The following is a 24,901-nucleotide window of genomic DNA, read 5'->3' on the forward strand; positions in this document are numbered from 1 at the left end:
CCTACTCGTCTCTTCTGGAAGAAGAAGCCTAACTAAAACCCTTGAAATATTTCTGAAGAACCTCGTAACATCTCGATTTCAACCAGCGCAATGTCCTGCTTCATTTCATCCTCATGGGTCTCTCCATGTTCTTCGATTTCGACCCCTGATTCGATCTCTTTCTCGTTCTCGCTGAATCCATTCCAGTATCCAACACATCAATCACCAAACCCAGATCGAAAATTTTCGAAATCCTCGCTGCCTTCGGTTGTAATCCAATCTGGGCTTCGCGAGTTACGTAATCGGATCAACACCGTGAAAAACACCCAGAAAATCACTGAGGCAATGAAGCTCGTAGCGGCGGCGAAGGTCCGGCGAGCTCAAGAAGCGGTCATCAATAGCAGACCCTTTACCGAAACTGTCGTCGGTTTTCTATATTCAATCAATCGATGCGCTCAGCTTGAAGGTGTTGACTTCCCTTTGACCATTGTTAGACCAGTCACTAGAGTTGCTTTGGTTGTTGTAACTGGTGATAAGGGCCTCTGTGGTGGTTTCAACAATGCAGTGATCAAGAAAGCCAATGCACGAGCTAAGGAACTGAAAGAACGAGGTATAGAATGTACTGTCATAAGCGTGGGAAAGAAAGGAAATGCCCATTTTCGTCATAGAGATGATATTGCAGTGGATAGGTTCGTTGAAGGTGGGGTTTTCCCCACGGCAAAAGAAGCTCAGGCCATTGCAGATGATGTCTTTTCGCTGTTTGTGAGTGAAGAAGTGGATAAAGTTGAACTTGTGTACACAAAGTTTGTGTCTTTGGTGAAATCAGATCCCGTGATCCAAACTCTGCTGCCTCTGTCAATGAAAGGAGAGGCCCGTGATGAGAAAGGAGAGTGCGTCGACAGTATAGAGGACGAGATGTTTAGGCTGACAAGCAAGGACGGGAAGCTGGCAATGGAGAGGACGAAAACACAAGCAGGGGAACCGGAGATTTCGCCTCTTCTGCAGTTCGAGCAAGACCCAGTTCAGATCCTTGATGCCATGATGCCTTTGTATCTGAACAGTCAGATTCTGAGGGCACTTCAGGAATCTTTTGCGAGTGAGCTCGCGTCAAGGATGAGCGCGATGAGCAACGCAACCGACAATGCAGTCGAATTGAAGAAGAATCTGACAATGGCTTATAACCGGGAGAGACAGGCTAAAATTACTGGGGAGTTGCTGGAGATTGTGGCTGGAGCCGAGGCTCTTCAGGCAGAAGCCTGAGTAGAAAGCCGAAGTTGTAAACTTTCGAGTGAAGTCCACCTCAAAATGCTGTCTTTCACCACATGGGTTTGCATTGCTAACTACATACAATGGAAAACATCAAAGATTCTTCCATTTCAGGTCCCTTTCTTGATTTTGATCTTCCATATGTAAAAATGGTACGATTTTGATCGAACGTGTTGCTTGTGCCCTTCAAACTATGCGTCCTCTGTTGCAGTTTTGTCCTGTGGCCAACTTGTCCGGTTCCTGTTGTTCAGAGAATTCTTAACTGATGAGGAAGTAGTGAAAGGCCTAATCCACCACGTCTTCATCCGGAGACTTGGATCAGTCAAATATGGATTCTGCATTCCCAAAAGATCTTCAAAGAATCTCCTAAATCCACTTAGATCAGATAAGACAAAAGGTCATGGTAGATGTGGTAAAGCTACACACAGATTGAGCAGAACATTCAACGGGAAACGGGCAAAGAGAAGGACGAAACACAAATACGAACGCTCCGAAAATGGTAAAGCTACAAAACCTAAAGTCTCCAAGATTTCAGCATATGCCCAAAAGGGAAACCATCTCCTTAATGAGCCCATAAAAATAAATAAAAAAAGCTACCACCTAAACGTAGGGAACAATTTGGAGATAGGCGTGGGAGCATCATCGTCGTCATCATTGTGGTTTGGCTCAGAAGATCTTGAAGAGGAGACCGCCATGGGTGGCGAAGAAGGGAGCAAAGATCATGAAGTAATAGAACTGTTTACCTTTTTATGTGGCTAACACGACCTTACTACATCTTTGGTTTATGGATTCGTTTCAGTTTGATGTTAATATCTTATATAGATCAAATCATAGCTAATTAAATCCAAATGTTATTAGATACATCAATTTATTAATATATATATATATACACACGTTTGCTTCGAATTCAATGTGCCTTCACGTCGGCTTTTCGATTACTGAAGTTGGGGAGGATATTCACATGGGTTCCCTTGATATGTAGTCGGGTCGAAGGCTCGGTGAACTTCCAGATTAAAAAAAAATGTTTGTTTCGAATTATAGGTGGATTTCAAATTTCATTATCTTTAAAATATTTTTTTGTTCTTTTTTTATTTGTGTCTATGTTTTTGGTTGATTAATAGGTTCGGGAACATTTTAAGCCGTCTTTGTTGATATATAACGTTATCCATTCATTTTATTCCCGGATATATACGCCACGTTGAAATTAACGAGTTATGCAGATATATATATATATATATATATATATGCCCAGTTACAAGTGCATGAAATGAACTTGGAAGTGGAACATTGAAAGTGGGCCTAAAGTAGGTTAAAATGGGCCTAAAGGCTGAGAATTCAGTCTGGGTCGTTTTCGCAGCACTACCGAACTCGTCCAACTTTTTAACCTTTTTGTTTCGGCCGAAATCATATATTATTATATTTCATTTGAACAGTCCAAAAGTAACTTATGGTTATCATATTAGTCAACTCCAAACCATTTTTACATCACTCAGTAAAAAAAAAAAAAAAAAAAAAAAAAATTACTGACATAAAAGAAAAAACTGTGTGAGACGACACGAGCATATCTTAGTCTAGAGTTCTAAACAGCAAGCAGTTTGAACGTGGCCTCTGTATTTTTCATGCGCTTCCACTTTTACCCACTCGGAACCCTTCTCGCCCCCAGCATATGCCACGTTGGCATCCGACCCCATCACCAGTATCTTCCCGCCCCACACTGCCACGTATGCCACTTTCTCCACGTCATCAGGGATCTTCCCCACTTTCTGCCACGTGTTCTCCCTCAGCATCACCACGTCGCCACCGCAACACGCGTACAGTCTGCCGTATTCGTCGCCAGCACAGACAGGATGACACGTGGCCGAATTTAGTAAGTCCTCCACGACTGGGCCCCACTGCCACGTTCCCAGATCGAACGACTCCGCGGTTTTACTAAATTGCCCCTGCTCCTCCGTGGCATATCCTCCGATGACGTGGAGTCTGCCACCGTGGAAGATCGCCGAGCACTCGTCTCGCTCCCGTGCCATGTCAGGCAACGGGACCCATATGTCTTCCGCCACGTCATACGCAATCGCTGACGTCAGCGCGTTCTTGTCTTCGTCGTGACCGCCTGCGACGAACACCGTCCGATTACAGTCCGACGCGCAACCGAAGAACGACCGCCGTACACCTGGCATGCTCTCTCCGGTGCGCCACGTGGAGGTCAGAAAGCTGAATATGAAGATCGAATCAGAGGCCTGCCACGTAACCGGGTCAAGCCCGCCCAGTACGACAAGATCCGATCCGACAGCAGCTAATCTGCAGAACAGAGGCAAGCCGTTGGGAAGACCCGGTACCGGAGGAAGCTCGGTCCAAAGACCCGAACCGGGTTGGAGAACCGAGATCCGGTAAACCGGGATGGATAATAGCTTACCGGGTCCGTTTTCCCTAACAGGGTCGACCCCGGCCTGGGCCATGACCAGAAGCTTCTGGCTATGGCAAGAAGCTTTTCGTTGTCGGAAAAACTCAGTGAGGGAGATTTCACGCTTCCAGCTTTTGCAGACCGAAGAGATCACCGGAAATTGGTTGTAGGAGGCGCGTAGGAGACACTCGCGGGCTACGTCGTCGGGAAGATCAGGGATCAGCCCCATCGATCTCGGTGGATCCAAGAAGAAAAGATTGAAACTTTATTTATTTGGGTTGTAAAAGATTGAAGCTTTTGCACGAACAAGAAGAAAGGACAGGATCGTGTTCTTTGGAATACAATAAGGATTGAAATTTGAAGCTTTGGACCGGGAATGCTCTTGTGGGATGGTGTAAGAGAGTGAAGAGACGGCCCCTCTTTATAAAGATTCGAAGACAAGTCTTCTAGAAACCCGTACTTTTCGGGGAATACACACATATATATATTGTATGTATATGTATATATATAATTTGATTTTTGAATTAGTAGATATTTTGGGAGATGGAAAATGGGATTCCGGTGTTATCGGTTAATGGTATAGGGAATGTGATTGGCGCATTGATGGAGACATTGGGACCAAGTGGCCGTTTCACCCATTGGATCAGCACATCCTTTTTTTGCTTTGTCCCCTAACTCATTATCCCAAAAAATCTAATCCCCTCTACAAAAAAATCTTATAACTAAATCATTAAATAATAGATACAAAATTATTGCTCGTTTTCGTTATCGTTAGTTCTTATATTTATTTATGTAATCGGTCACACATAAAATGATGACATGATGGACAACAATGGCGGCATGTCCATGTAAAATATATGTGGGTGTGTGATTATGTTCATACAAAGTGCTAAATTGGGTTTTGTTGATTTGATTAGTGTAATTTTTTTTTTTTATTCTTCACTCACTGACTCTATAGGCTTATCCGATGAGTCATGTGAATGAAGCACAGTACGTATTAAACGGATAAGGATAGAGTGAAAAACAACAGTTTTAATTATTCTTATTTATTGCTGAATTTTTTTTTACACAAAGGATGGATATTTATAGAAGATTAATTTTAAATTGATCTAGATCTATTTTAGTTTAGATTAGAATTAAATGAATATATTTATTTTTATTCTTCATAATATTTGGATATACATATAGATATAATATATATATATATATAGTGTGTGTGTGTGTGTGTAAATATCCTTGAACAGTGTGAAAAAACAATCATTGAAACCCCCACTTGTCACAGCAAAGATAAATATAGAAATTCCTCCACTTTGTAAAATCTTGAAATTACAGTGAAAATCATAAGGCGCATATCGTACGTCAAAGAGAATAGCATGAGGCGTTACATTGCTACTAATACGATTGATGCGTAATAATGCAATATCGGACTTACTATCATATTATATGTTTTTATAATATGGTATAAAACTATAAATACAACCCGTGTGTTAAAAACTATTATTGTAAGTTACTGTGTGACATAGTGAATGCATGTGTAAGCGATTACTATATTTCAAACATCTATTATTTATTCGTAGCAAATGACAAAGACTGCCGTCGTAATAGAAAATGTTGAATAATAATAATAATAATAATAATAATAATAATAATAATAATAATAATAATAATAATAATAATAATGATAATATGGTTTGATTGCCGTGTACGCACGTTAGGAGGAAATTAAAGATTCAAAATTATTTCATAGGGACCATATGATCACATGTGGATTATATTCTCATCAAGAAATACTAATATTATTATATGCCAATAGCACAACTCAAAAGGTTATAGTTATGCGGCTATCAACATTATATTAAAAATTTACAAAATTAAATATATAATCAAATCTTAAATATTACGTATAGCGCGCGACAGTTGTTTATTTCAATCAAACACAAAATGTCAACAGTATTTTTTATTCAATTAAAAATGTTAATAGTAAAAATTAAGATTTTAATTCCACCCATTTTTATATGTGTTTAAAGGATTATGACTAGACTTGGCCCTAGTTTTGTTTCGGAATAAATTGAATAACATGTATATGAATATTTAATTAACACTTTACAAACTAATGATTCGAAACTGTAATAAGAATATATATAAAAAAACAAACAAAAATAAATTTTAAACCCTAATTGATTTGTGACTGCGACAACGAGGACATTTAGATATCCTTTTGTAAATCCAGACAACAATTTCCTGCCCGTAAGCGATGATGTTCATCAGTACATATTCTATGTATGTATGTATGTATGTATGTATGTATGTATGTATGTATGTATGTATGTATGTATGTATGTATGTATGTATGTATGTATGTATGTATGTATGTATGTATGTATGTATGTATGTATGTATGTATGTATGTATGTATGTATGTATGTATGTATGTATGTATGTATGTATGTATGTATGTATGTATGTATGTATGTATGTATGTATGTATGTATGTATGTATGTATGTATGTATGTATGTATGTATGTATGTATGTATTATGTATGTATGTACTTGGGAGGAACGGCATGCATAGGAATAAAGAATAAGCAAAACGACACGGCGTCGAATTCTCAAAGGAAAAGTCGTCGGTGAAATTTGGAATTTACTTGTCAAAGGACTTAATTGGACCTCCATAAATCATGATGTCTCGTGATAATAATATATATATATATATATATATATGTATATATATAAAAAGTCGACGATCCGTGGAATGAAATGGAAAAGGAAACAATATGGTTTATTTATTTTGTATGGGGGATGAAAATGACAAAAGGGAAGGATAAACTTGAATGGAGATTAAGATAATGATAAAAGTGTGTTTTTTAATGGACCCCTAAAGCGTTGTGATTTTTGAAGAGATATGGTTACATGTTCTCTCTCATTTTCTTCAAGTTTTCCTCTATCTTAAATTTAATAACATATAAAATATAGAAAAAAAAGTGAATCTCATTAAAAAATTTAATTTGTAAAACGAAGAAAGATGAACTCCGAATTTTTTGTCTGATAAATTTATTTATAATCCTGTAAAATCAATCATTATAATTTCTAAATTTACTAAATGATGTTAGAGGAAACGTTGATCCAAAAATCCGTTAAATGGTATTATATGTGACACCATACATTATGTGCCATATAACACAAATAAGTGATGCATCGCGTGATATGTGACACCACGTAAAGTGTTGATCAACAAATTTTTATATCAACGTTTCGTCTAAAATCAATTAGCAAATTTAGAAATTATAAATACAAATTTTTACAAGTTTAGAAATAAATTTGTCAAACAAAAAATTTAAAAAACCATTTTTTTACGGTTTTACAAATTCAAGCATTGTAATAATACTTTCGGATAATTAGTAACAATAATTTTATTCACACTTGAAGTCGGGATGACGTTAAAGAAGAATTACTGTGGGAGTAATGTGTGTTTTTTAAAATTATTTTCAAGGAGTGGACATCATGAAAAGGAAAGGCAACGGAGAAAAAGATAAAGCCAAGTGGTTCAATCTTCAATGGTTCGGACCTTTTTTTTTTAATGATTATCCAGAAGGGGTGAGTCGACTCGGTCACACTTTCTGTACTAATGACGCATCAAATCTTCTCGAACGCATCTGTCCTCATCACCTCTATATGTTTTTTTTTGTCGTAACACAATAATTTAATAATATATATATATCAGACGGCGACCTTACAAAACAATTTCTTAAAAAAAGAAACGAGGGGACAAGAGATCGTAGATTTCTTCAATAATTTAATGTCATTTTTCCACTGAAACCCTTTTGGAAAACCGTCCGCCTCTCGTAGAAAAAGTCGTGTTAAATATTATATTGAAGAATTTCTACGATGTTCCCTGGAAAATTATACAATAATGCAGATTATAAATTTCAAGGCTATATGATGATAACAATTCATTGTTTTGTGCGTGGGGGAAATATAAACTGCATCTGGACCAACTTTCAAACCCATAAAAAAAAATTAGAAAAAGCGCATACCAAAATGGGGAATCTAAGATGCTTTTGTCCATCCCTATTATACAAATACAATGATGTTTTTGTCTATTATGCGTGTACTTACACAATGTTATGATATATATATATATACAATTTAAGCCAAAAGCCCGATATTCTATATTGAGAGATAAAAGTCTCGAATGGTTGGAGTTTTTAGAGTTTTTAGAATCCAAAAATTAAAAAAACTATTTTCACAAAATTACTTTTCTTTAAAACTTGAAAAGTCATTTTAGTAGAAAAATAAAATAAAATCACAAGCTATTTTTTTTTTATAGTTTACAAATATTATAGAAATCAAAAGTCAAAAACCAAAAACTAAAAACCAAAATCCAAAAACTAAAATTAAAAGCCCAAATATATCTTCAATAAATAATCAGTATGATCGGGGTTTGTTTTATTTAGTCAACCGAAAAAAGTAAAACTAAGAAAACCTTGAGAGAATATTAAATCACGTGACGACTCCCCATGACTTTTTTTTGCAAACCTTTTTCCAGTGAGCGTTAAGAAGAAAGGTCTTAAAAAACCTGTTGTTTGTCTCAGAACAGAGTTTCCAATTTTATTTTAAAAAAAAAAGAAAAAGTCAAGAAAGCCCACTATTCTTCCGTTGAAAAAGGCCCTAACGGAAACTTACGAACCGTGAAATTAGAGGTAACATTGAAAAAACAAAAACAAGGGATGATGTTTCGGTTTCACCTTGGAGTTAGGAGAGGAGTGTTCCAATGGGCTCTTCCCCTTCAATGAAGTGCAGCTTGTTCCACCAGCTTTCGGTATTCATCCGACACATACGATTCCACCTTCAACCTCGGCTTCTCCCCTTTCCCCTTTGCCCGCCGCGGCGATTCGTATTTTAATGAAGAAGTTAATTCGCAGGGATTTGGAAAACATGAATGCAAAGGTTGTTTCATACTCTCATGAATTCGCCCGTAGAGGAATCTTTCGCCTTTCCAGTGCTCAAGTGGTCTGGACCTGATCCTTGTACTCCTCCTCACTCCTTCTTCCCATTTCGTACCCGCAGCTGCACCAGAGATGAATGGATGCACATTACTAATAAAAACAAAAAAAAAACATGTTTTCACAATAAAAAAAAGACAGATAATAGTTCAGTTCTCTCTCTCTCTCTCCCACCTGCAAGGCTTTTCCTGCGGGCAAACACCCTCCTCTCACGTGATACTGCCTTCCTCTTCTTATTCTCCTCCTTGCTTCTCTCACGTGATATTGTTTTCATTCTCTTGTTCCCTTCACTCTCGCCTGATGATGATGCCATTTCCCTCCGCTTACTCCCCTTCCTCTGCCCTCTCTCACTCGTTTGTTCTCGGCAAGAGTTGTGAATTTCCTCCTGCAGAAACAATATAAAAGAGAAAACTTTCTTCTGCTTAGTGAACATAAACCGGAATCAGACTTTTAGGGAACACACTCTAAGTAGAACTTGTAGAAGAATACCGCAGAGGACACCTCAAATGGCATTTAGAGAAAGCTGTTTCGATGGCTCAATAATGTACGAATTCCAGTTATCCTTATCCAAACACTAGAGGATATAACTAATGAGAGATCAACACAAGGATTTCCCCCAAAAGCAACAGGAAAGGATAAGAAAAAACAGAGTCTGACACGCGAGAGACAACATGAAGATGAGTAGGCCTTGACTAATACCACCTTAATCATACGTGACTGGTCATGGAGGTAAAAAAACCAAAAGACGAAAGAATGAGAACAGAAGGAGATCTAGAGTCTGTAGCAAACCTGAACATTTTCTTCTTGATGCCCATGAGCAGATTCCGTGTTTTCTTTTTGTTTACCATGTTGTCCTCGAAGGTTCTCTTCATATTCAGAGGACCCGTTTGTTGCGTTGTATTGTTCTTCTAGAGCTCCATTAGGAGTTTTGGGGGATTCATCTGTCTACAAAACAATGGCACAGAAGAAAGTGATGATAAGACTCAACTGTTGAATGGCTGATGCGTAAAAAACAAGAAAAGCTGAATTCCTGGTATCGGACTGCTCAAGCTAAACAGGTTTCTCCAATAATTACAAAAGTATTTTGCAAAAGGAGAAGGAGAAAACATCCACAAACTCAGCCATGACAATATTCTTTTGCTTGTCTGAATTATTTTAGAATTTTCAGCAACAGTCCAGGAGAAAAGATTAACACACCTTGGTCACTTGGAATGACATCCTTTACCTCAGAAAAACCATCTGATTTTGCTGCTCCTCTAAATGAATCTTTTGCCTGCATCACAAACAAGTTGATAGAAAGATGGTATCAAGCAGAGATCCTGCCCGGTACGTGAATAGATGGGTCAACAAAGTGAAGGAAAACCTTACCAGGCCATCTAATTGATTTGCTTCACTTACACAAATATTTGGATCATTTTCACATCTGCCCAAGTCTCTGTATGTCTCGCTCTCAGCAATGGGTATGTGCCCATCATTCCCTTCTTTTTGTATATCTACATTAAACTTTGATCTGATTGAGTTTCTGTCCACGACACTATCATCCATAAAATCACCAACAGTTCTTTCCGGTGCACATGAAACAGATCTACTGATGTCAGTATGAATGTCAGACTCAAGTTTACTCAAAGTCTTCTCCACTGATTTGTTTACCGGGGCAGAAACGTCTCCATTCGGCACATTAGACAAGAACACATTATCAATATCATCATCAACACTGATGGTTGTAGAAGATCTGGAGTAGATATTCAAATCCTTTGCCGCATCAACCTCACTAGACTGTTGACTGAGAGCTCTGGTGGAAATATCTACTGGTGACATATGTTTGTTATGTGAAGAAAGTGAATCCCCTATACTCTGTAAGGACGATGGTGTCTGGGTATTCTTTCGAGCTGATTCACTGCGTATTCCCTTTTAACATATTCTGTATTTCTGACAACGCAGTCCTTGGTCTTGATAAAATATTTTGAGATGCCAATAAGATGCTCTTTCGCACATCTTGCAATTCAGGGAGAGACAATTTATCTGTATCAATGATTCAATGGGCTTGATCTGCAGGCATTCCTCCAAAAGACTGACATCCCCCGCAAGCTCTGCACTGCCAGAAAGCAACTCACCCAGGACACTGTCCACATTCTTCTCAGTCTCAGTTGTTGGTTCTACACAAAACAATGGTTATTGCTATGAGAATTTTATAAATGGGAAAACCATCTAACTGAAGGTAAAAGGCATAGACACACCCACCCACCCGCCACTGACACTGAAATAATTTTCTCATGATTAGTATTTTTGCCAAAGGTAGTTACATTAGCTGTATTATTCTTTAGCAAGCTTTGTTCAGAGGGACTGAGGATTTCCCCATCTGAAGCTTCAAGGTTGACAGCATCAGCTGCATATCTATGGTTATATGTAACTCGTCTCCTCCTGAAAGTTGAAATTGTCAGCATCAAAGGGGAAACATATTGCAATATACACATTGAACAACTCATAAACATGCAGTAACAGACATTACCCTGAAATTCCTGATCTACGGGGGCGTATTGCCGGTTGGTTCCGGTGTGTATCTGTTAAACTAGTACCGGTCTGTTTTTGCCATTCTCTTCTGGCATCTGTTAAAAATAATGAGTTATGAACAAAAAACATATTTGTATATGATCACTATATCCAACAATATAGTACTCTTAACTCCTGAGAAAAAGTAACTCACTTTCGAACTTCTCGTACGCCGCAAAGAAGTCTTCAGGATTTTGATATTTACTATCATCAAAGCTTAGTTCAAAATTTGGAGTAGCCCGACTGTCGCATCATAATACAAGAGAATTCAACTAACTGTGCATATGAATCATATATAATGGTACGAAGAAAGAGATTTGGAATCTGCCATGCATATAGGTTGTCCGTATCGATCTTTACCTTGTTGTAGGCTTCAAAGAAAACCGTGCTCTTTTGCGGCCCAAACCCTGTCTCCTTTCACGTTGGTTTGCAATGGGATTAATCTCAATACCTTGACCCTCATCTTCAGATGTCACACTGGCTGGAATGCCTGGATTTAGACGTTCTGAGCTGACACTCTCTGAAATGACCTTTGCCTGATCCTGAAGCTCACTTTGAAATTTCAAAGGCTGGATATCGAGAAAAAGGATACGATGGTTTCCACAGTTTAGCTAGAGAAACTGAACATGGTATATCAAGAAAGAACTGGAAAAGAAAAGGCATGAAACTTGCACAGCCAGTTGGATCCGAATTTTATCAATAATATATATGCTTATAACAATGAACAACGCAAACTTTAGATTGGATTTTTGAATATCCTATTCTGCACTTTTCAAGAACTAAATGGAGAGAACTCAATATATAAAACTTCAGAGTAGCTCACTAGCACGCAATTAATTAAGGAGTTAATCATACGAGCAATCATACGTACCCTATGCCTAAGAGATTTTATACCCTCTTAACTTTAACAGCCCGGAAAATCATGCAAACGCCATTTTCACCTCAAGGAGCGCGTTCACCTCTCATCTCCTCTCCGTCCACTCTAGACAGACAGATGTTGTCGCGACCAAAGAGACATCGTATATCAACAGAAACAATGCGCAATCGAGCAGGAAAACGATTTAATTTTATCCAAAATAAACAAAAATCCGTCCAATCACCTACTCGAGATCCTCTCCCGCGTAATCTCACTATCCAAATAAACCCTAAAGAACATCCCCTAATCAAAGCTGAATCACGATAAGAGTGGAAAAGCTTACCATAGATTCCAGAAGACTATGGATCTGCTGCAAATCGTCGGATTGGTACAGACGAGGAGGAGGAAGTGGATTCGACAAAGACTTCAGAGTACGAGGAAACAACGACAGACCGGAGTAGACCTGTAACGGATCCTCCAAATCTGAGTTTTGGCTCCGATCAGCCATCTGAAACCGCCGGACATTTAGCCGCCCGGACTCCGATGAACTTCTCAGACCACCACGAGAGAGAAAGAGAGAGAGGGAGAGAGGAGATGTGCTGAGATTCGAAATGGGAGAGGAAGTGGGAATCTGAGACTGAAATGTCAGAATGAAATTTAGGGGGAAAAACCTAAAAATGACAAAAAAAGGAGGCAAATTTGACATCAAAGATTTTGAGAAGAATAAAAAATGAAAACAAAAAGAGGAAAGCGGCAGGGATCGAACCGAACCTATGCAGTATGGCCGCAAATGATTTCTTCACACACTCAGATCTTTGACCTTCATCTTATGCACAACGGATGCAGTCGGGTGTTCAAACTTTTCTCTCGCGATCAACACGGGGTAAAAGTTCTTCACTTTCTTCTCAAGTTTCATTCTTTTCTCTTCCCCAAGAACTTGCATGTTCGCGTCAATGGCGAATTTCAGTTTTATGGGTTTTGGTGGAATCTCTTCTTCTCTGCAGCGACTGCCATTTTTGTTGGTTGCTTGTCTCTATGATTACCTCTTTCTCCTTCTCCGGGTTGTTTTTCTGGCTTCAATCGACAAGTTTATACCTGATTTCAGCATGTAATTTCGTGCTTTAATTGATCCTATTTTAACTCCATAATTCTCTGTAATGCCTCGGAAATTCCTTTATGAATTCTTGGGGTGTTACTATTCTTGATTTTTCTTCGGATAAAGGAAAACCCAATGTGGGGTTTTCCCATTTCCTTTAGCAACTCCGTTTGTCCTCACGAGAATCAAAAATGGTTTGTGGGATCAATGTCGATGTTTATGAGCTATTTTCCTCGATTCTGTTGTGAAAATGGAGAAAAGCCATCTCCTTGCTTTGAAGTCATCGAATCTGCTCATGAAGGAATGATTTGCCATTGAAATAATATTTGCAGGTTCTGTCTCAACTTGGGCATCGTCTTGTGCTTGGAGGCAATTTAACGTTATCTTATCTGCTTATAGGGTTAAATCTTACATCTCCTTGTTGGAACATAGCAGAGGAGGCTGTTGTGTTTCGCGTTCTTCGTAGTGTTTGCTATGTCTGATACGGAAACAGGCCGGGATAATGATGGTGAGAAGTCCCAAAAGCGAAACCTTCCTTCGTGGATGAGTTCGAGCGGAAGCAAATCTCATGGTATGAAGCCAAAGGATGAAGGGGAAGATGGCAAAGATAAGCAGACACATGGTCTTTCCAAGGAAAAGAAACAGGAAAAAGTTCTGGTTACACCATGTTCAAGCACTACCGATTTCACTAAACTCTTGGTCTGTGTGCTTATATGGCTTGTTCAAACTCTGAAGATTGACATCTTTTGTTCGGGCCATTGAAATTTAAATGGCAATATGATCAAACTGTGCAGGAAGGAGTTGTTTTTGTGCTTTCAGGCTTTGTAAATCCCGAAAGGAGTACACTGAGATCACAGGCCTTGGCCATGGGAGCTATCTATCAACCCGACTGGAACTCCGACTCTACGTTGTTGGTTTGTGCTTTTCCTAACACTCCAAAGTTCCGTCAAGTCGAATCTGACTCCGGCACGATTGTCTCAAAGGTTTTCTTCCCCCATCGACTTGCATGAATGGATCCAACGCATTATCTGATTTCGCCCGTTGTTAATGCTTTGATAATTGTCTAAAATGTCTTCAGGAATGGATAACTGAGTGCTACACTCAGAAGAAGCTGGTGGGTATTGAACAATACTTAATGCATTTAGGCAAACCTTGGAGAAAAATCAGCTCTTCTCCCCAAGAGACTAATCAAGGTGAAAATGCATTGTTTCACATTGTATTTCCAATGATTATTTTTAGGACCTCGGTTTTAGCTTTGACGATCGGGGCAAGGACGTAAACGATGATAGTTTCTCCTCAATATCTCGGCTGTGGTTGTGGAAATTCACTCCAGTTTAGCTAGAGAAACTGAACATGGTATATCAAGAAAGAACTGGAAAAGAAAAGGCATGAAACTTGCACAGCCAGTTGGATCCGAATTTTATCAATAATATATATGCTTATAACAATGAACAACGCAAACTTTAGATTGGATTTTTGAATATCCTATTCTGCACTTTTCAAGAACTAAATGGAGAGAACTCAATATATAAAACTTCAGAGTAGCTCACTAGCACGCAATTAATTAAGGAGTTAATCATACGAGCAATCATACGTACCCTATGCCTAAGAGATTTTATACCCTCTTAACTTTAACAGCCCGGAAAATCATGCAAACGCCATTTTCACCTCAAGGAGCGCGTTCACCTCTCATCTCCTCTCCGTCCACTCTAGACAGACAGATGTTGTCGCGACCAAAGAGACATCGTATATCAACAGAAACAATGCGCAATCGAGCAGGAAAACGATTTAATTTTATCCAAAATAAACAAAAATCCGTCCAATCACCTACTCGAGATCCTCTCCCGCGTAATCTCACTATCCAAATAAACCCTAAAGAACATCCCCTAATCAAAGCTGAATCACGATAAGAGTGGAAAAGCTTACCATAGATTCCAGAAGACTATGGATCTGCTGCAAATCGTCGGATTGGTACAGACGAGGAGGAGGAAGTGGATTCGACAAAGACTTCAGAGTACGTCGAGGTCATTGTTCAGACAACCTGTGTACTTATGTTTTGGTTATACATTGATTACGTAACAAATTAACATTCGGGAACCAAAAACTTGTCACAGAAAAGAAAGAACCGCTGCCTAAAAAACCACAGAAGCAAGTTGAGAAAAAGTCGGAAACAAGAGGAAGCACATCTGCTTCGCTCAAGGTATGGTTTGATATTATTTTTCTTTAGATAAGTCGGTTTTTTTAACTGTTTGTCTCTGCTATCTTCACAGAGTAGATCATCCGGTGCTTCTGCTACAGAGCGGTTTCCCCCTTCCGAGGTTAAGAAATGGGCTATGGCCGATCTAACTCAAACCATCTCATGGCTCGAGAGTCAGGAGGAGAAAGTAAGGGGAACTGCATTCGTCTTCTTCAGACACGTTTTTTTTTCATTGTGTAACCATTTGTAACAGCCGGAACCAGGCGAGATAAAGCGAGTTGCTGCTGAAGGAATCTTGACCTGTTTACAAGATGCCATAGATTCTCTCGAACAAAATCGGGTACGATTCTGGAAACCTGAAGATCTTGGCCTGTATAATAATAACACCCTATATAATCTTCAGATCCATTAGAAACCCGGTGAAAGTTTTAAATGACACGGCCCTGTTTCAGTTCATTGATCGAGGCATTGTGTCTGAATCCGTTGATTACTTCAGGGCGTTGGGACAGTGACAGAGCAGTGGAGCTTCGTCCCTCGTGTAGTCAAGGAGCTCGGAAAGATCGAAGCTTCTTGGGAGAACAGGAACTCCTCGGGATCAAAAGAAGATCTTTGCAGACTAGCAAAGGAGTGGAAGGAGATGTACGAGACCGAGCTTAAAAAACGAGGTCAGGAAGAGTCATCCACGATAAACGAGAAGGGAAAAGCGGGAAGAAGAAATGCGGCAACCTCCCGGGAAACTTCCGGCTATGACAGCGATGAGACTGTCGAGATGACAGAAGAAGAGATCGAACTAGCTTACCAGAAAGTTGCTTCGGGGTCTTGTTAGTTAGTTAAAGACATGTCTTAAAATCTGTGCGCCTCTCTAGTTAGTGTCGGGAGACATGCCCTCGGTCAGGGATGCTCATTTCGGTTAGATTTAGTTCGGCTCGTTTCGGTTTTACTGATCAAATATTAATTTTTGAAGAAATTTTTGGTTTTCGATTATATTTTATTCGATTTAGATTTAGTTTTTTTTTTGTTTTATATAGAATTGGATTCATCATGGTTGAATATATTCGGTTGTTTGGTTATTAGTTAAATTGGTGATATCTTTGAGGTCAGAACCTGATTTATGTATAATTGGTAGAATAGTTCCTTCTCCTAAACCGGTTTCAAATAATTGTCACGCCGATCGGTTTGGATCAAATTTAGAACCCATCAGATTGGAGTATGTTTTGTTCATGAACATCGAACCGAACCGAATGTTAAACCAGAATTAAACCGAGAATGCAAGGCTGATTCGGTTTGGATAAATATAACATTTTTCCCCTAACATTTATGTTCGTCTCTCCTTCCACTTGAAGCTTCTCTGTTCGTAGTAGGGTTGAAGCAGATTGTACGCCACCTCTCTCCGCGAAGAAACTTTCTCTGCTTCATCGTCTTCTTCTTATTCGCGAGCTCTCTCTGTAGGGCAGCGAAATGGGGGCTTCCCTTCCTTCTAAAGAGGCCAACCTCTTCAAGCTCATCGTCGTACGCGCCTATTCTCTATCTGCCTCTCTTGTCTCGTCTCTCTGTACGGACTTTGCGGTGCGATGTCTGTGTTGGGGAGGAATTGGAATCGATTAGTTATGCCTGCTCTGCTAAATCCCTAAGTTTAACTCAAGTCGTTGAAACTGATGGGGAAAAGGGATCTATGTAGAGTTTTGATGTCTTAATTCGCCTATTGTGTTTTTCAGTGGCATTGGAATTGCGAGATTCTCTTGAATTCGCAATACGGATTGTTTGCTGTTAAACCCTAATCAATCTGTCCGTTTCTGGGCTTTGGGATCCTTAATTTATTGTGTATAACCTGTTCTTTTCTACTTGACAATGTTTCTGTAGGATTTTAGGCATTGTTTTTAGGATTTTCTCTTTTGATTCCTGGGTGAATGTTATTCTGATTTAAGTTTTCCAAACATGACGGCTATAGCAACCTTTTTACTCGCAGATGTATTGTCATAGGCATTGTTTCCCATTCCTCATCGATTCACTTCGGCTGACTAGTTATTAACTTTATGGGGATTATCTTTCATTTGCCTTTACTCTTGAAGCACAGATATATTGTCATATCTTTTGTTCATATTCATGAGATAACTTAATAGAGTATGAGTATCAAGCTGATTACTTTTTTTTATTGGATTGTTTCTTGTGTTCAACAGAGTTTCTTGTTAAAAACATATATCCTCATTAAGTTACTCGAAAACATCGTTTGTTGTGCATTGCAGAAATCCTATGAGACTAAGCAGTACAAGAAGGGACTGAAGGCAGCAGATGCCATATTAAAGAAGTTTCCTGATCATGGGGGTGAGTTGTCTTTTATATGTCAAATCTCATAGCTGTTGGAATTTAGAATTAGAATACTATGAGTTTACAAAATCATAAGCTGTTCTTGCATCTGTTTCGATTTGATGGTGTCTGGCTGGCTGTCAATTGAAGCATCCACTTCTATTAATGAAAGGAACACATTTTTTTTCTTTGCTCTGGACAAGTTAAATAATTTTTTTAATTAGGAAAAATGTTGTAATCGGTAATCCACATTCGTGTTTTGAAGCTTAATACAGTACTTGCTTGCTGTAATGTATATCGTCATTTCCTCAGGACTCTTCTGCTTAGTGTTTTATCCTCACTTCTGCTAAATGTCTTTTAAGACTACCACTCTCCATCCCTTCTTCTGTCCATTCCCTTTCTTTTTAAGACTTGTTTGTGTGTGTGTGTGTTTTTGGATTTTCAGAGACTTTATCTATGAAAGGGTTGACTCTAAACTGTATGGACCGGAAAACTGAGGCATATGAGCTAGTTCGACTTGGTGTGAAGGTTCAGATTCACTCTTCACTAATCATAACACCCCCTGTATTGTTCAGAAATTATACGATTACTCAGGTAACCTGGGACTTGCAAATTTTGCTGTGTTGCAGAATGACATCAAAAGTCATGTTTGTTGGCATGTGCTTGGTCTTCTGTATCGATCTGACAGAGAGTATAGAGAGGCCATCAAATGCTACCGGAATGCTTTAAGAATAGATCCTGATAATATCGAAATACTCAGAGACCTGTCACTCTTGCAGGTAATAATGGAATAAGGAAATTTTTTATTTATCCAAGTATGGTAGTTGGAAGAGGTGTCTGTCTAGATGTGTGAAAGGAGGATGTTAGGTATCTAACATTAGGGAGCAGAAATATTTCACGCCTTTTCACCATTCCTTTTGTGTAACCTTTTCAAATTGTGAATCTCTCTCTCTATCTTTCCTAGGCACAAATGCGGGATGTATCTGGTTTTGTGGAGACAAGGCAGCAGCTTTTGACTTTGAAACCAAATCATCGCATGAACTGGATCGGCTTTGCAGTCGCCCAACATCTACACTCGAAGTATGCTATGATCCTTGAGCATTTAAATTTTGGTAATACAAAAAGTGAGTTATTTACTCAATTGAATGGAAAGCTGAATATGTTTGCAGTGGGCTATTAGTTGATAGTTGTGCTTCGGTGTTCATGTGATTAGCAACTTCGTCCTAAACTTTTGGAGGGACATATAGCATGTCTTCTAGGTTTGATTTTGAGCAAAGTGTATGATATCGAAGTTCGATAATCGAACATTCAGTTGGAAACACGGTCCATTTTTATTGTTTTCCACAAGTATGGGTTCTTCAGTATATCTAATTTGATCTATTGATTCTTTTGTTTGGCATACTCAACATCTCGTTTCTTTGAAACCAGTGCTTCAAAAGCTGTTGAAATCTTGGAAGCGTATGAAGGGACCTTGGAGGATGATTATCCTCCTGAGAATGAGCGATGTGAGCACAGCGAAATGCTCCTATACAAGGTACCTGCCTTTGTTTTGGGCTGAAACTGTATAAGTGTGCATATGTTGGAATTTGGCATCGCATCTTTTTTGGGTTTCCAACATTTGACATTGCCAGAAGCCTGATTAGATGCTTTTTTTAGTTAAATCTTATAGTTAAATGCAATCAATCTTATGAGAATTTGGTTTGGTTCCAGGTTTCCTTGCTAGAGGAGAGTGGTTCCTTTGAGAGAGCACTTAAAGAGTTGCATAAGGAAGAGCCAAAAATAGTAAGTTATTAGCTCTGATAGTTGAATATTGTTGGATTCATGAGATACATGCATGTCAACTCAAAGATAGAACACTCCTGGTTTGTGTGTTCCTAGGTGGATAAGGTGGCTTACAAAGAACAAGAGGTGTCTCTCTTGACAAAGCTTGGCCGTCTAGAAGAAGCTGATAAACTCTACAGGGTGTTGCTTTCCATGAACCCTGATAACTACAGGTAAATTGTAGTGCATTTGCATAGTTGCAGAACAATAAGTTGTAATTGGATTTTCCTTGTTTCCGTTTCTACAGATCTGTTTGCCTAGATCATTCTATTTGCACATTTAAAAAAAAACATAACTTGTCCTTTGGCGTCTCAACGGCTCCTATGTGTTTCTGGTCCTGAAAGTTTTTATAGTAAATAACACAAGCTTCTTTTGTTCGCTCTATTCAGATATTATGATGGACTTCAAAAATGTCTTGGATTGTATCCAGAAAGTGGCCAGTTTTCTTCTGATGAGATTGAGCAGTTAAATGCCTTGTACCAGTCTCTTAGCCAGCAGTACACTTGGTCATCTGCTGTTAAGGTAACAAAAGACCAATATTTACTGAGATGTACGTTATTAATTATTCTGCCATTCTTTACAGAATCATTTGTTAATCATATGGTTCTGGTTTGATGTTTGTTTTCCTTTGATACATGCTGTATTTCCAGAACTTACCAGGACATCGTTATTATCGTTATTCACTTTTTCAGAGAATACCACTGGATTTTCTGCAAGATGAAAAGTTTAAGGAAGCTTCTGCAAACTACATTAAACCTCTTTTGACTAAGGTATATTTTCTGTCCGTAACCTTTTGGGTTTTGTATTTTCCTTATATGAAGTTCTTTCTTATACATCTTTATTCTTGTGTCAGGGTGTTCCTTCATTGTTTTCTGATCTCTCTTCTCTATATGATCCCCCTGGCAAGGTAAGTGTCCTCACTTTGTCCTCAAGGATGCTGTCACAACACAATGATGTGGTGGTTTGGCTTCACTGCTTCTTCTTCTTTTTGGCAATATATATAGCATATTTATGTTGTTATCTAGGCTGATATTTTGGAGCACCTTGTTCTTGAGATGGAACAATCAATTAGGACTACCGGAAGATACCTTGGAAGGTATATAGTTCAATTCATCTTTATTAGCTTGTTGTGCAGCATTGGTGCTATATGATATTGTTTTAGGGGTTACTCTTAATAAAGAAGAACCTGGAATTTTCAAAAAGTCTGATTTGATCAGAGTCTATTTTTCTTTTTAAAATTTTTCATCAATGCAGTAATGTGAAAGAGCCCCCTTCAACACTTCTGTGGACTTTGTTTTTCTTGGCTCAGGTAGAAGTTTGTGGTTATTATCTGTTATTTTTTTTTCCCATGTAATAGTCTTTCTTTGAAGCTTTGAGTGTAGGTGTATCATAATAGCTTTTCTTTTTAATGCAGCATTATGACAGGCGTGGTCAATACGATGTTGCCCTCTCTAAAATTGATGAGGCTATTGAACACACTCCCACAGTAATTGATCTGTACTCTGTTAAGGTATGCTTGTTTGATGCGACCAAAATCCTTTTATCTTTTATAAATTTGTTTATATATCCATTTCTCTGTGTATGTCTCTGGTCCCTCCTATATTCACCCTGTTGCGTCTCTTTAGAGACGTTTTGAGAACTTTATTGACCATATGACTTCTCTGGATTACTCGAGTTGTGGTGAATGGTGATGATGTAATGCATTATCCAATATGTGCACATATTGTTTATCAGATATGTCTTTCCTTGTATGGTGATATTCTGCTTTCTTTTTTCAACTGCTCCAATGGGTTTTCTTTACCACAGAGCCGGATACTGAAGCATGCGGGAGATCTAACTGCTGCAGCAGCACTTGCTGATGAAGCTAGATGCATGGACTTAGCTGATCGTTCCATAAACAGTGAATGCGTTAAGCGTATGCTTCAAGCTGATCAGGTTCCTAACTTATTCTATTCTTATGGTATAATTCCTACCTCTCTTTGTACATGTTGACCTCGGGGCCCTCATGAGTTTTCTTCGGAAATTTTTTATGTAGGTGACCTTGGCTGAGAAAACTGCTGTTTTGTTTACAAAAGATAACAATCTTCATGACATGCAGTGCATGTGGTATTGGTTCTGCTTATTCCTGAATAGCTGTATTTGTAAAATTGGCAATTAAGGTGATGTGCTTTACTTCTTTAATGGCCATTATTTTTACCTCATTACTTTAAAGGTATGAACTTGCGTCGGGAGAAAGCTACTTCCGTCAGGGTGATCTTGGACGGGCTCTAAAGAAATTTCTGGCTGTGGAGAAGCATTATGCAGACATTTCTGAAGATCAATTTGATTTCCACTCCTATTGCTTAAGGAAAATGACGTTACGTTCATATGTTGACATGCTTAAGTTCCAAGATCGATTGCACTCTTTTCCATATTTCCACAAAGCTGCAGCTGGAGCCATCAGGTGAAGTCTTTGTTGCATAAATATACTCTAACTGCATCCTTTACTAGAGCTTGTGCCCTATAAGCGTTTTGTCCTTTTTTTTTCATTCCTGTTCAGGTGCTATTTGAAATTGCATGATTCTCCTAAATCAGCTGCTGAAGAAGATGAAATGTCGAAGTTGCCTCCTGCGCAGAAGAAGAAAATCAAGAAGCAGAAAAAGGCAGAAGCGCGGGCTAAGAAAGTACGTCACTTTTTCATGGATATAGCAATTGAATGCATGATCTAGTTGCTTAAGATTATCCGTCTATTTATATTCAGGAAGCTGAGAGTAAGAGTGAAGAATCTACAGCTAGTAGTGTCTCCAAGTCCGGCAAACGAAATGTGAAACCTGTAGACCCAGATCCTAATGGGGAGAAATTACTTCAGGTCTTTAGTTTCTGTCTTTTGTAAAAAACGTGTTGGGTTCTTCACTAAATTGTCATGTCGTATGAGCATTATTACATCATCCGAAGCTTACGAAGAACTAAAATTGTTTAGGTTGAAGATCCAATGGTAGAAGCTTCGAAGTACTTGAAATTACTCCAGAAGAACTCACCTAATTCTCTGGAGACTCACTTGCTTTCTTTTGAGGTTAATATGAGAAAGCACAAATTGCTTCTTGCATTCCAGGTAATCAATTTCTTAATCAAGCCTATGATTGATTGGATTGTGTTTATGTTTTCGTTCAATTAATTAATTAAAAAGGGCTTTGCTATTTTGTCAATCTTCAGGCTCTAAAACAATTGCTGAAACTGGATGCCGAGAACCCTGATTCACATCGTTGCTTGGTATGTACTCTCTCCTGATGGCAAATGTTCTTTGGAAGGGCTAATCATATGATGTAGATAAGGCTCTAACTTTCTGCTCTATGTTTTTCTGACTTTGGATGACAGATCAAATTCTTCCTCAAGACGAGATCGATGGGTACTCCGACCACTGAAGCCGGAAAACTCCTCTGGAGTGTCCTAGAGGCCGAGCGCCAGTCTATCAAGTAATAACTTCTTGAACTGCCCTTCCTTCTTTTCTTTTCTTTTTTGGTTTTAACGACACGAGCTGTATGTCAACGACAGAGATGATTCTTGGTTATTTTTTGTATTATAGTCAATTGCAGAATAAATCATTAGAGGAAGCGAACGAAGATTTCCTTAATAGACACAAAGGTGAGGGCCAAACTTATATGTATATATATATATATATGTATCATGTATGTATGTATCTCATCACAGTGTCTTTATATAAATTGTTCAATACAAATATGGCAGGATCTCTGATGCACAGAGCAGCCTATGCCGAGATGCTGTATGTTCTTGATCCAAGCAAGAAATCCGATGCTGTTAAATTAATCGAAGACTCTACCAACAATATTGTGCCGGCGTAATACTTTACTTTGAACCTTTTACATATGGTTTTCCGCTGTACTTTTCTTTATACATCTTGTCAATATCTTTGTGGTTCTTTTTTTTTTTTAAATTTCGAGATCCTTTTGTTTTCTGGTACATGCAGAAACGGAGCACTAGGACCAGTAAGGGAATGGAAACTCAAAGACTGCATCGCAGTTCACAAGCTCCTCGTCACAATTCCCATTGAACCCGATGCTGCATCCAGTAAGCAATCGATTCTTCGCCTTATATCTCCAAACAGATATTGTAGCAGGGAATAATAATAACCCGAGGTGGGTTGGGGACACAATTGCAGGGTGGAAGTTACGCTGTGCGGAGTACTTTCCGTATTCCACGTATTTTGAAGGGAAGCATAGTTCTGCCATGCCAAACTCGGAATACAATCCATCGCATAAGATCGTTGAGAACGGTGTGACGCCAACCCGTCCCGTGGATCAGAGCGGATTAATCGATGGGAAACTCGAAGCATTCAAGAAGCTCTCTGTCTCGTCCACATGAAGCAAGCGAGCCGCCTCCTCTTGTGTGCCTGCGGAAGAAAACCTTGACGCTACCAAAACCTCGAAACCAAGAAACAACTATTTATGGGAAGCCGTCAATCATCATGAGAAGATAACCTTTTTATTCTTGGTGGAATGAAGATGTTTTGGTGGAGTTTTTTTTTTGTAACAAAAAATGGCAGAATGTGTATAATTTTTGAAGGGCTTACACAGAGAAAGCATCTGTCTCTCTCCTCTCCTTTTTTCGGGCTTTAACTTGCAGAGAAATTGTCGGAGTTCTTTCCTTCCTAGGTTTTTTTTTTTGGAACTTTGATTGATGTTGTACCTTTTTTTTTTGTTTCTCTTTAAATTTGTTTCTCGGTTTCATAAGAGCATCATTTTATATGTAAGCCCCTTTTTTGACCCCCTCTGTAAAATCTCCTTCGCTCTTTTGTTTGAGTGGACCAAAAATACCATTATTTTACTATTTTGATTTCAAAACATATCTTTATTCGGCTGTGATCTACGTGTCTCGAAATATAGTGTGATCATTTGTTGATCTCATTGTTGATAACGTTAAATTTATGATGTTTTAATAAAATGATTAATAAGATATATAAAGTATAAACATAATGAATAATGAATTAGTGTGATCACCATAAATTTAACGTTATAATCAATAAAATTAAAATATGATCACATTATATTTCACAGTTAAATTAAAAATAGTAAAGAAAGAATATTTTTTATTTAATGTCGTTTTAGTGATCTGCAAACTCTTTTTTAAATCAGTGTCTTTGTTTCATTTTTATAATCTGGGCATGAAAATTTTTCATTTTTAGTAGTAAGAAATTGTCGGAAGATGATCTGTTTGCTGGTATAATGACAGATCTGACTCGTATGGATTTACTTTGTTCCCTTGACCAGAAACTCTCTTTGTCTCGAGCACCTTATTTCCAACTTATAGAAAATTTTGTTATCCAACTTGTATGGGTTGAATTTACATATTACACCCAATATTCAGAATTTCGAATTTATCATTTGCAAAAACACATATAAGATCATTTTACGCACGTAACGCTATCTTTGAATG

The 24,901-nt window shown here is 38.4% G+C and overlaps 4 protein-coding genes and 1 pseudogene across 7 annotated transcripts; 3 read left to right on the forward strand and 2 right to left on the reverse strand.

Annotated features, from left to right (window-relative positions):
- The first annotated feature begins 2 nt into the window (after window positions 1-2).
- Window positions 3-2,088, forward strand: LOC104808203 (ATP synthase gamma chain 2, chloroplastic). 3 transcript variants are annotated; one of them, XM_010533825.1, is made up of 3 exons: window positions 3-1,359; window positions 1,457-1,744; window positions 1,856-2,088. In XM_010533825.1, the coding sequence occupies exon 1, from the start codon at window positions 91-93 to the stop codon at window positions 1,237-1,239; it is 1,149 nt and encodes a 382-aa protein (XP_010532127.1). In that variant the 5' UTR covers window positions 3-90; the 3' UTR covers window positions 1,240-1,359; window positions 1,457-1,744; window positions 1,856-2,088. The 3 variants fall into 3 exon arrangements, with proteins under 3 accessions (XP_010532127.1, XP_010532128.1, XP_010532125.1); XM_010533826.2 differs by having other exon boundaries at window positions 3-445; window positions 545-1,744; XM_010533823.1 differs by having other exon boundaries at window positions 3-1,744.
- A 598-nt stretch (window positions 2,089-2,686) lies between these two features.
- On the reverse strand, window positions 2,687-4,072 carry LOC104808205 (F-box/kelch-repeat protein At1g80440-like). The gene has a single exon (XM_010533828.1). It carries the CDS (start codon window positions 3,870-3,872, stop codon window positions 2,817-2,819), a length of 1,056 nt encoding a protein of 351 aa, XP_010532130.1. The 5' UTR covers window positions 3,873-4,072; the 3' UTR covers window positions 2,687-2,816.
- A 3,427-nt stretch (window positions 4,073-7,499) lies between these two features.
- Window positions 7,500-12,779, reverse strand: LOC104808207 (annotated as a pseudogene).
- Window positions 12,780-12,827: 48 nt separating this feature from the next.
- LOC104808206 (DNA-repair protein XRCC1) lies at window positions 12,828-16,330 on the forward strand. 2 transcript variants are annotated; one of them, XM_010533829.2, is made up of 8 exons: window positions 12,828-12,936; window positions 13,482-13,848; window positions 13,944-14,132; window positions 14,228-14,342; window positions 15,264-15,349; window positions 15,420-15,533; window positions 15,600-15,686; window positions 15,843-16,330. In XM_010533829.2, the coding sequence occupies exons 2-8, from the start codon at window positions 13,624-13,626 to the stop codon at window positions 16,170-16,172; spliced, it is 1,146 nt and encodes a 381-aa protein (XP_010532131.1). In that variant the 5' UTR covers window positions 12,828-12,936; window positions 13,482-13,623; the 3' UTR covers window positions 16,173-16,330. The 2 variants fall into 2 exon arrangements, with proteins under 2 accessions (XP_010532131.1, XP_010532132.1); XM_010533830.2 differs by having other exon boundaries at window positions 13,549-13,848.
- Window positions 16,331-16,679: 349 nt separating this feature from the next.
- Window positions 16,680-24,236, forward strand: LOC104808208 (N-alpha-acetyltransferase 15, NatA auxiliary subunit-like). The gene is made up of 26 exons (XM_010533831.2): window positions 16,680-16,855; window positions 17,590-17,668; window positions 18,096-18,178; window positions 18,280-18,429; window positions 18,615-18,730; window positions 19,079-19,184; window positions 19,361-19,432; window positions 19,529-19,644; window positions 19,861-19,993; window positions 20,164-20,241; window positions 20,325-20,378; window positions 20,497-20,567; window positions 20,726-20,780; window positions 20,886-20,981; window positions 21,278-21,406; window positions 21,507-21,577; window positions 21,684-21,914; window positions 22,011-22,134; window positions 22,212-22,319; window positions 22,431-22,562; window positions 22,664-22,720; window positions 22,826-22,923; window positions 23,034-23,092; window positions 23,195-23,306; window positions 23,436-23,536; window positions 23,628-24,236. Exons 1-26 carry the CDS (start codon window positions 16,805-16,807, stop codon window positions 23,828-23,830), a joined length of 2,685 nt encoding a protein of 894 aa, XP_010532133.1. The 5' UTR covers window positions 16,680-16,804; the 3' UTR covers window positions 23,831-24,236.
- The last annotated feature ends 665 nt before the right edge of the window (window positions 24,237-24,901 follow it).

The sequence above is a fragment of the Tarenaya hassleriana genome, unplaced genomic scaffold (assembly GCF_000463585.1).
Source record: "Tarenaya hassleriana unplaced genomic scaffold, ASM46358v1 Cleome14, whole genome shotgun sequence".
Lineage (NCBI taxonomy): Eukaryota > Viridiplantae > Streptophyta > Magnoliopsida > Brassicales > Cleomaceae > Tarenaya > Tarenaya hassleriana.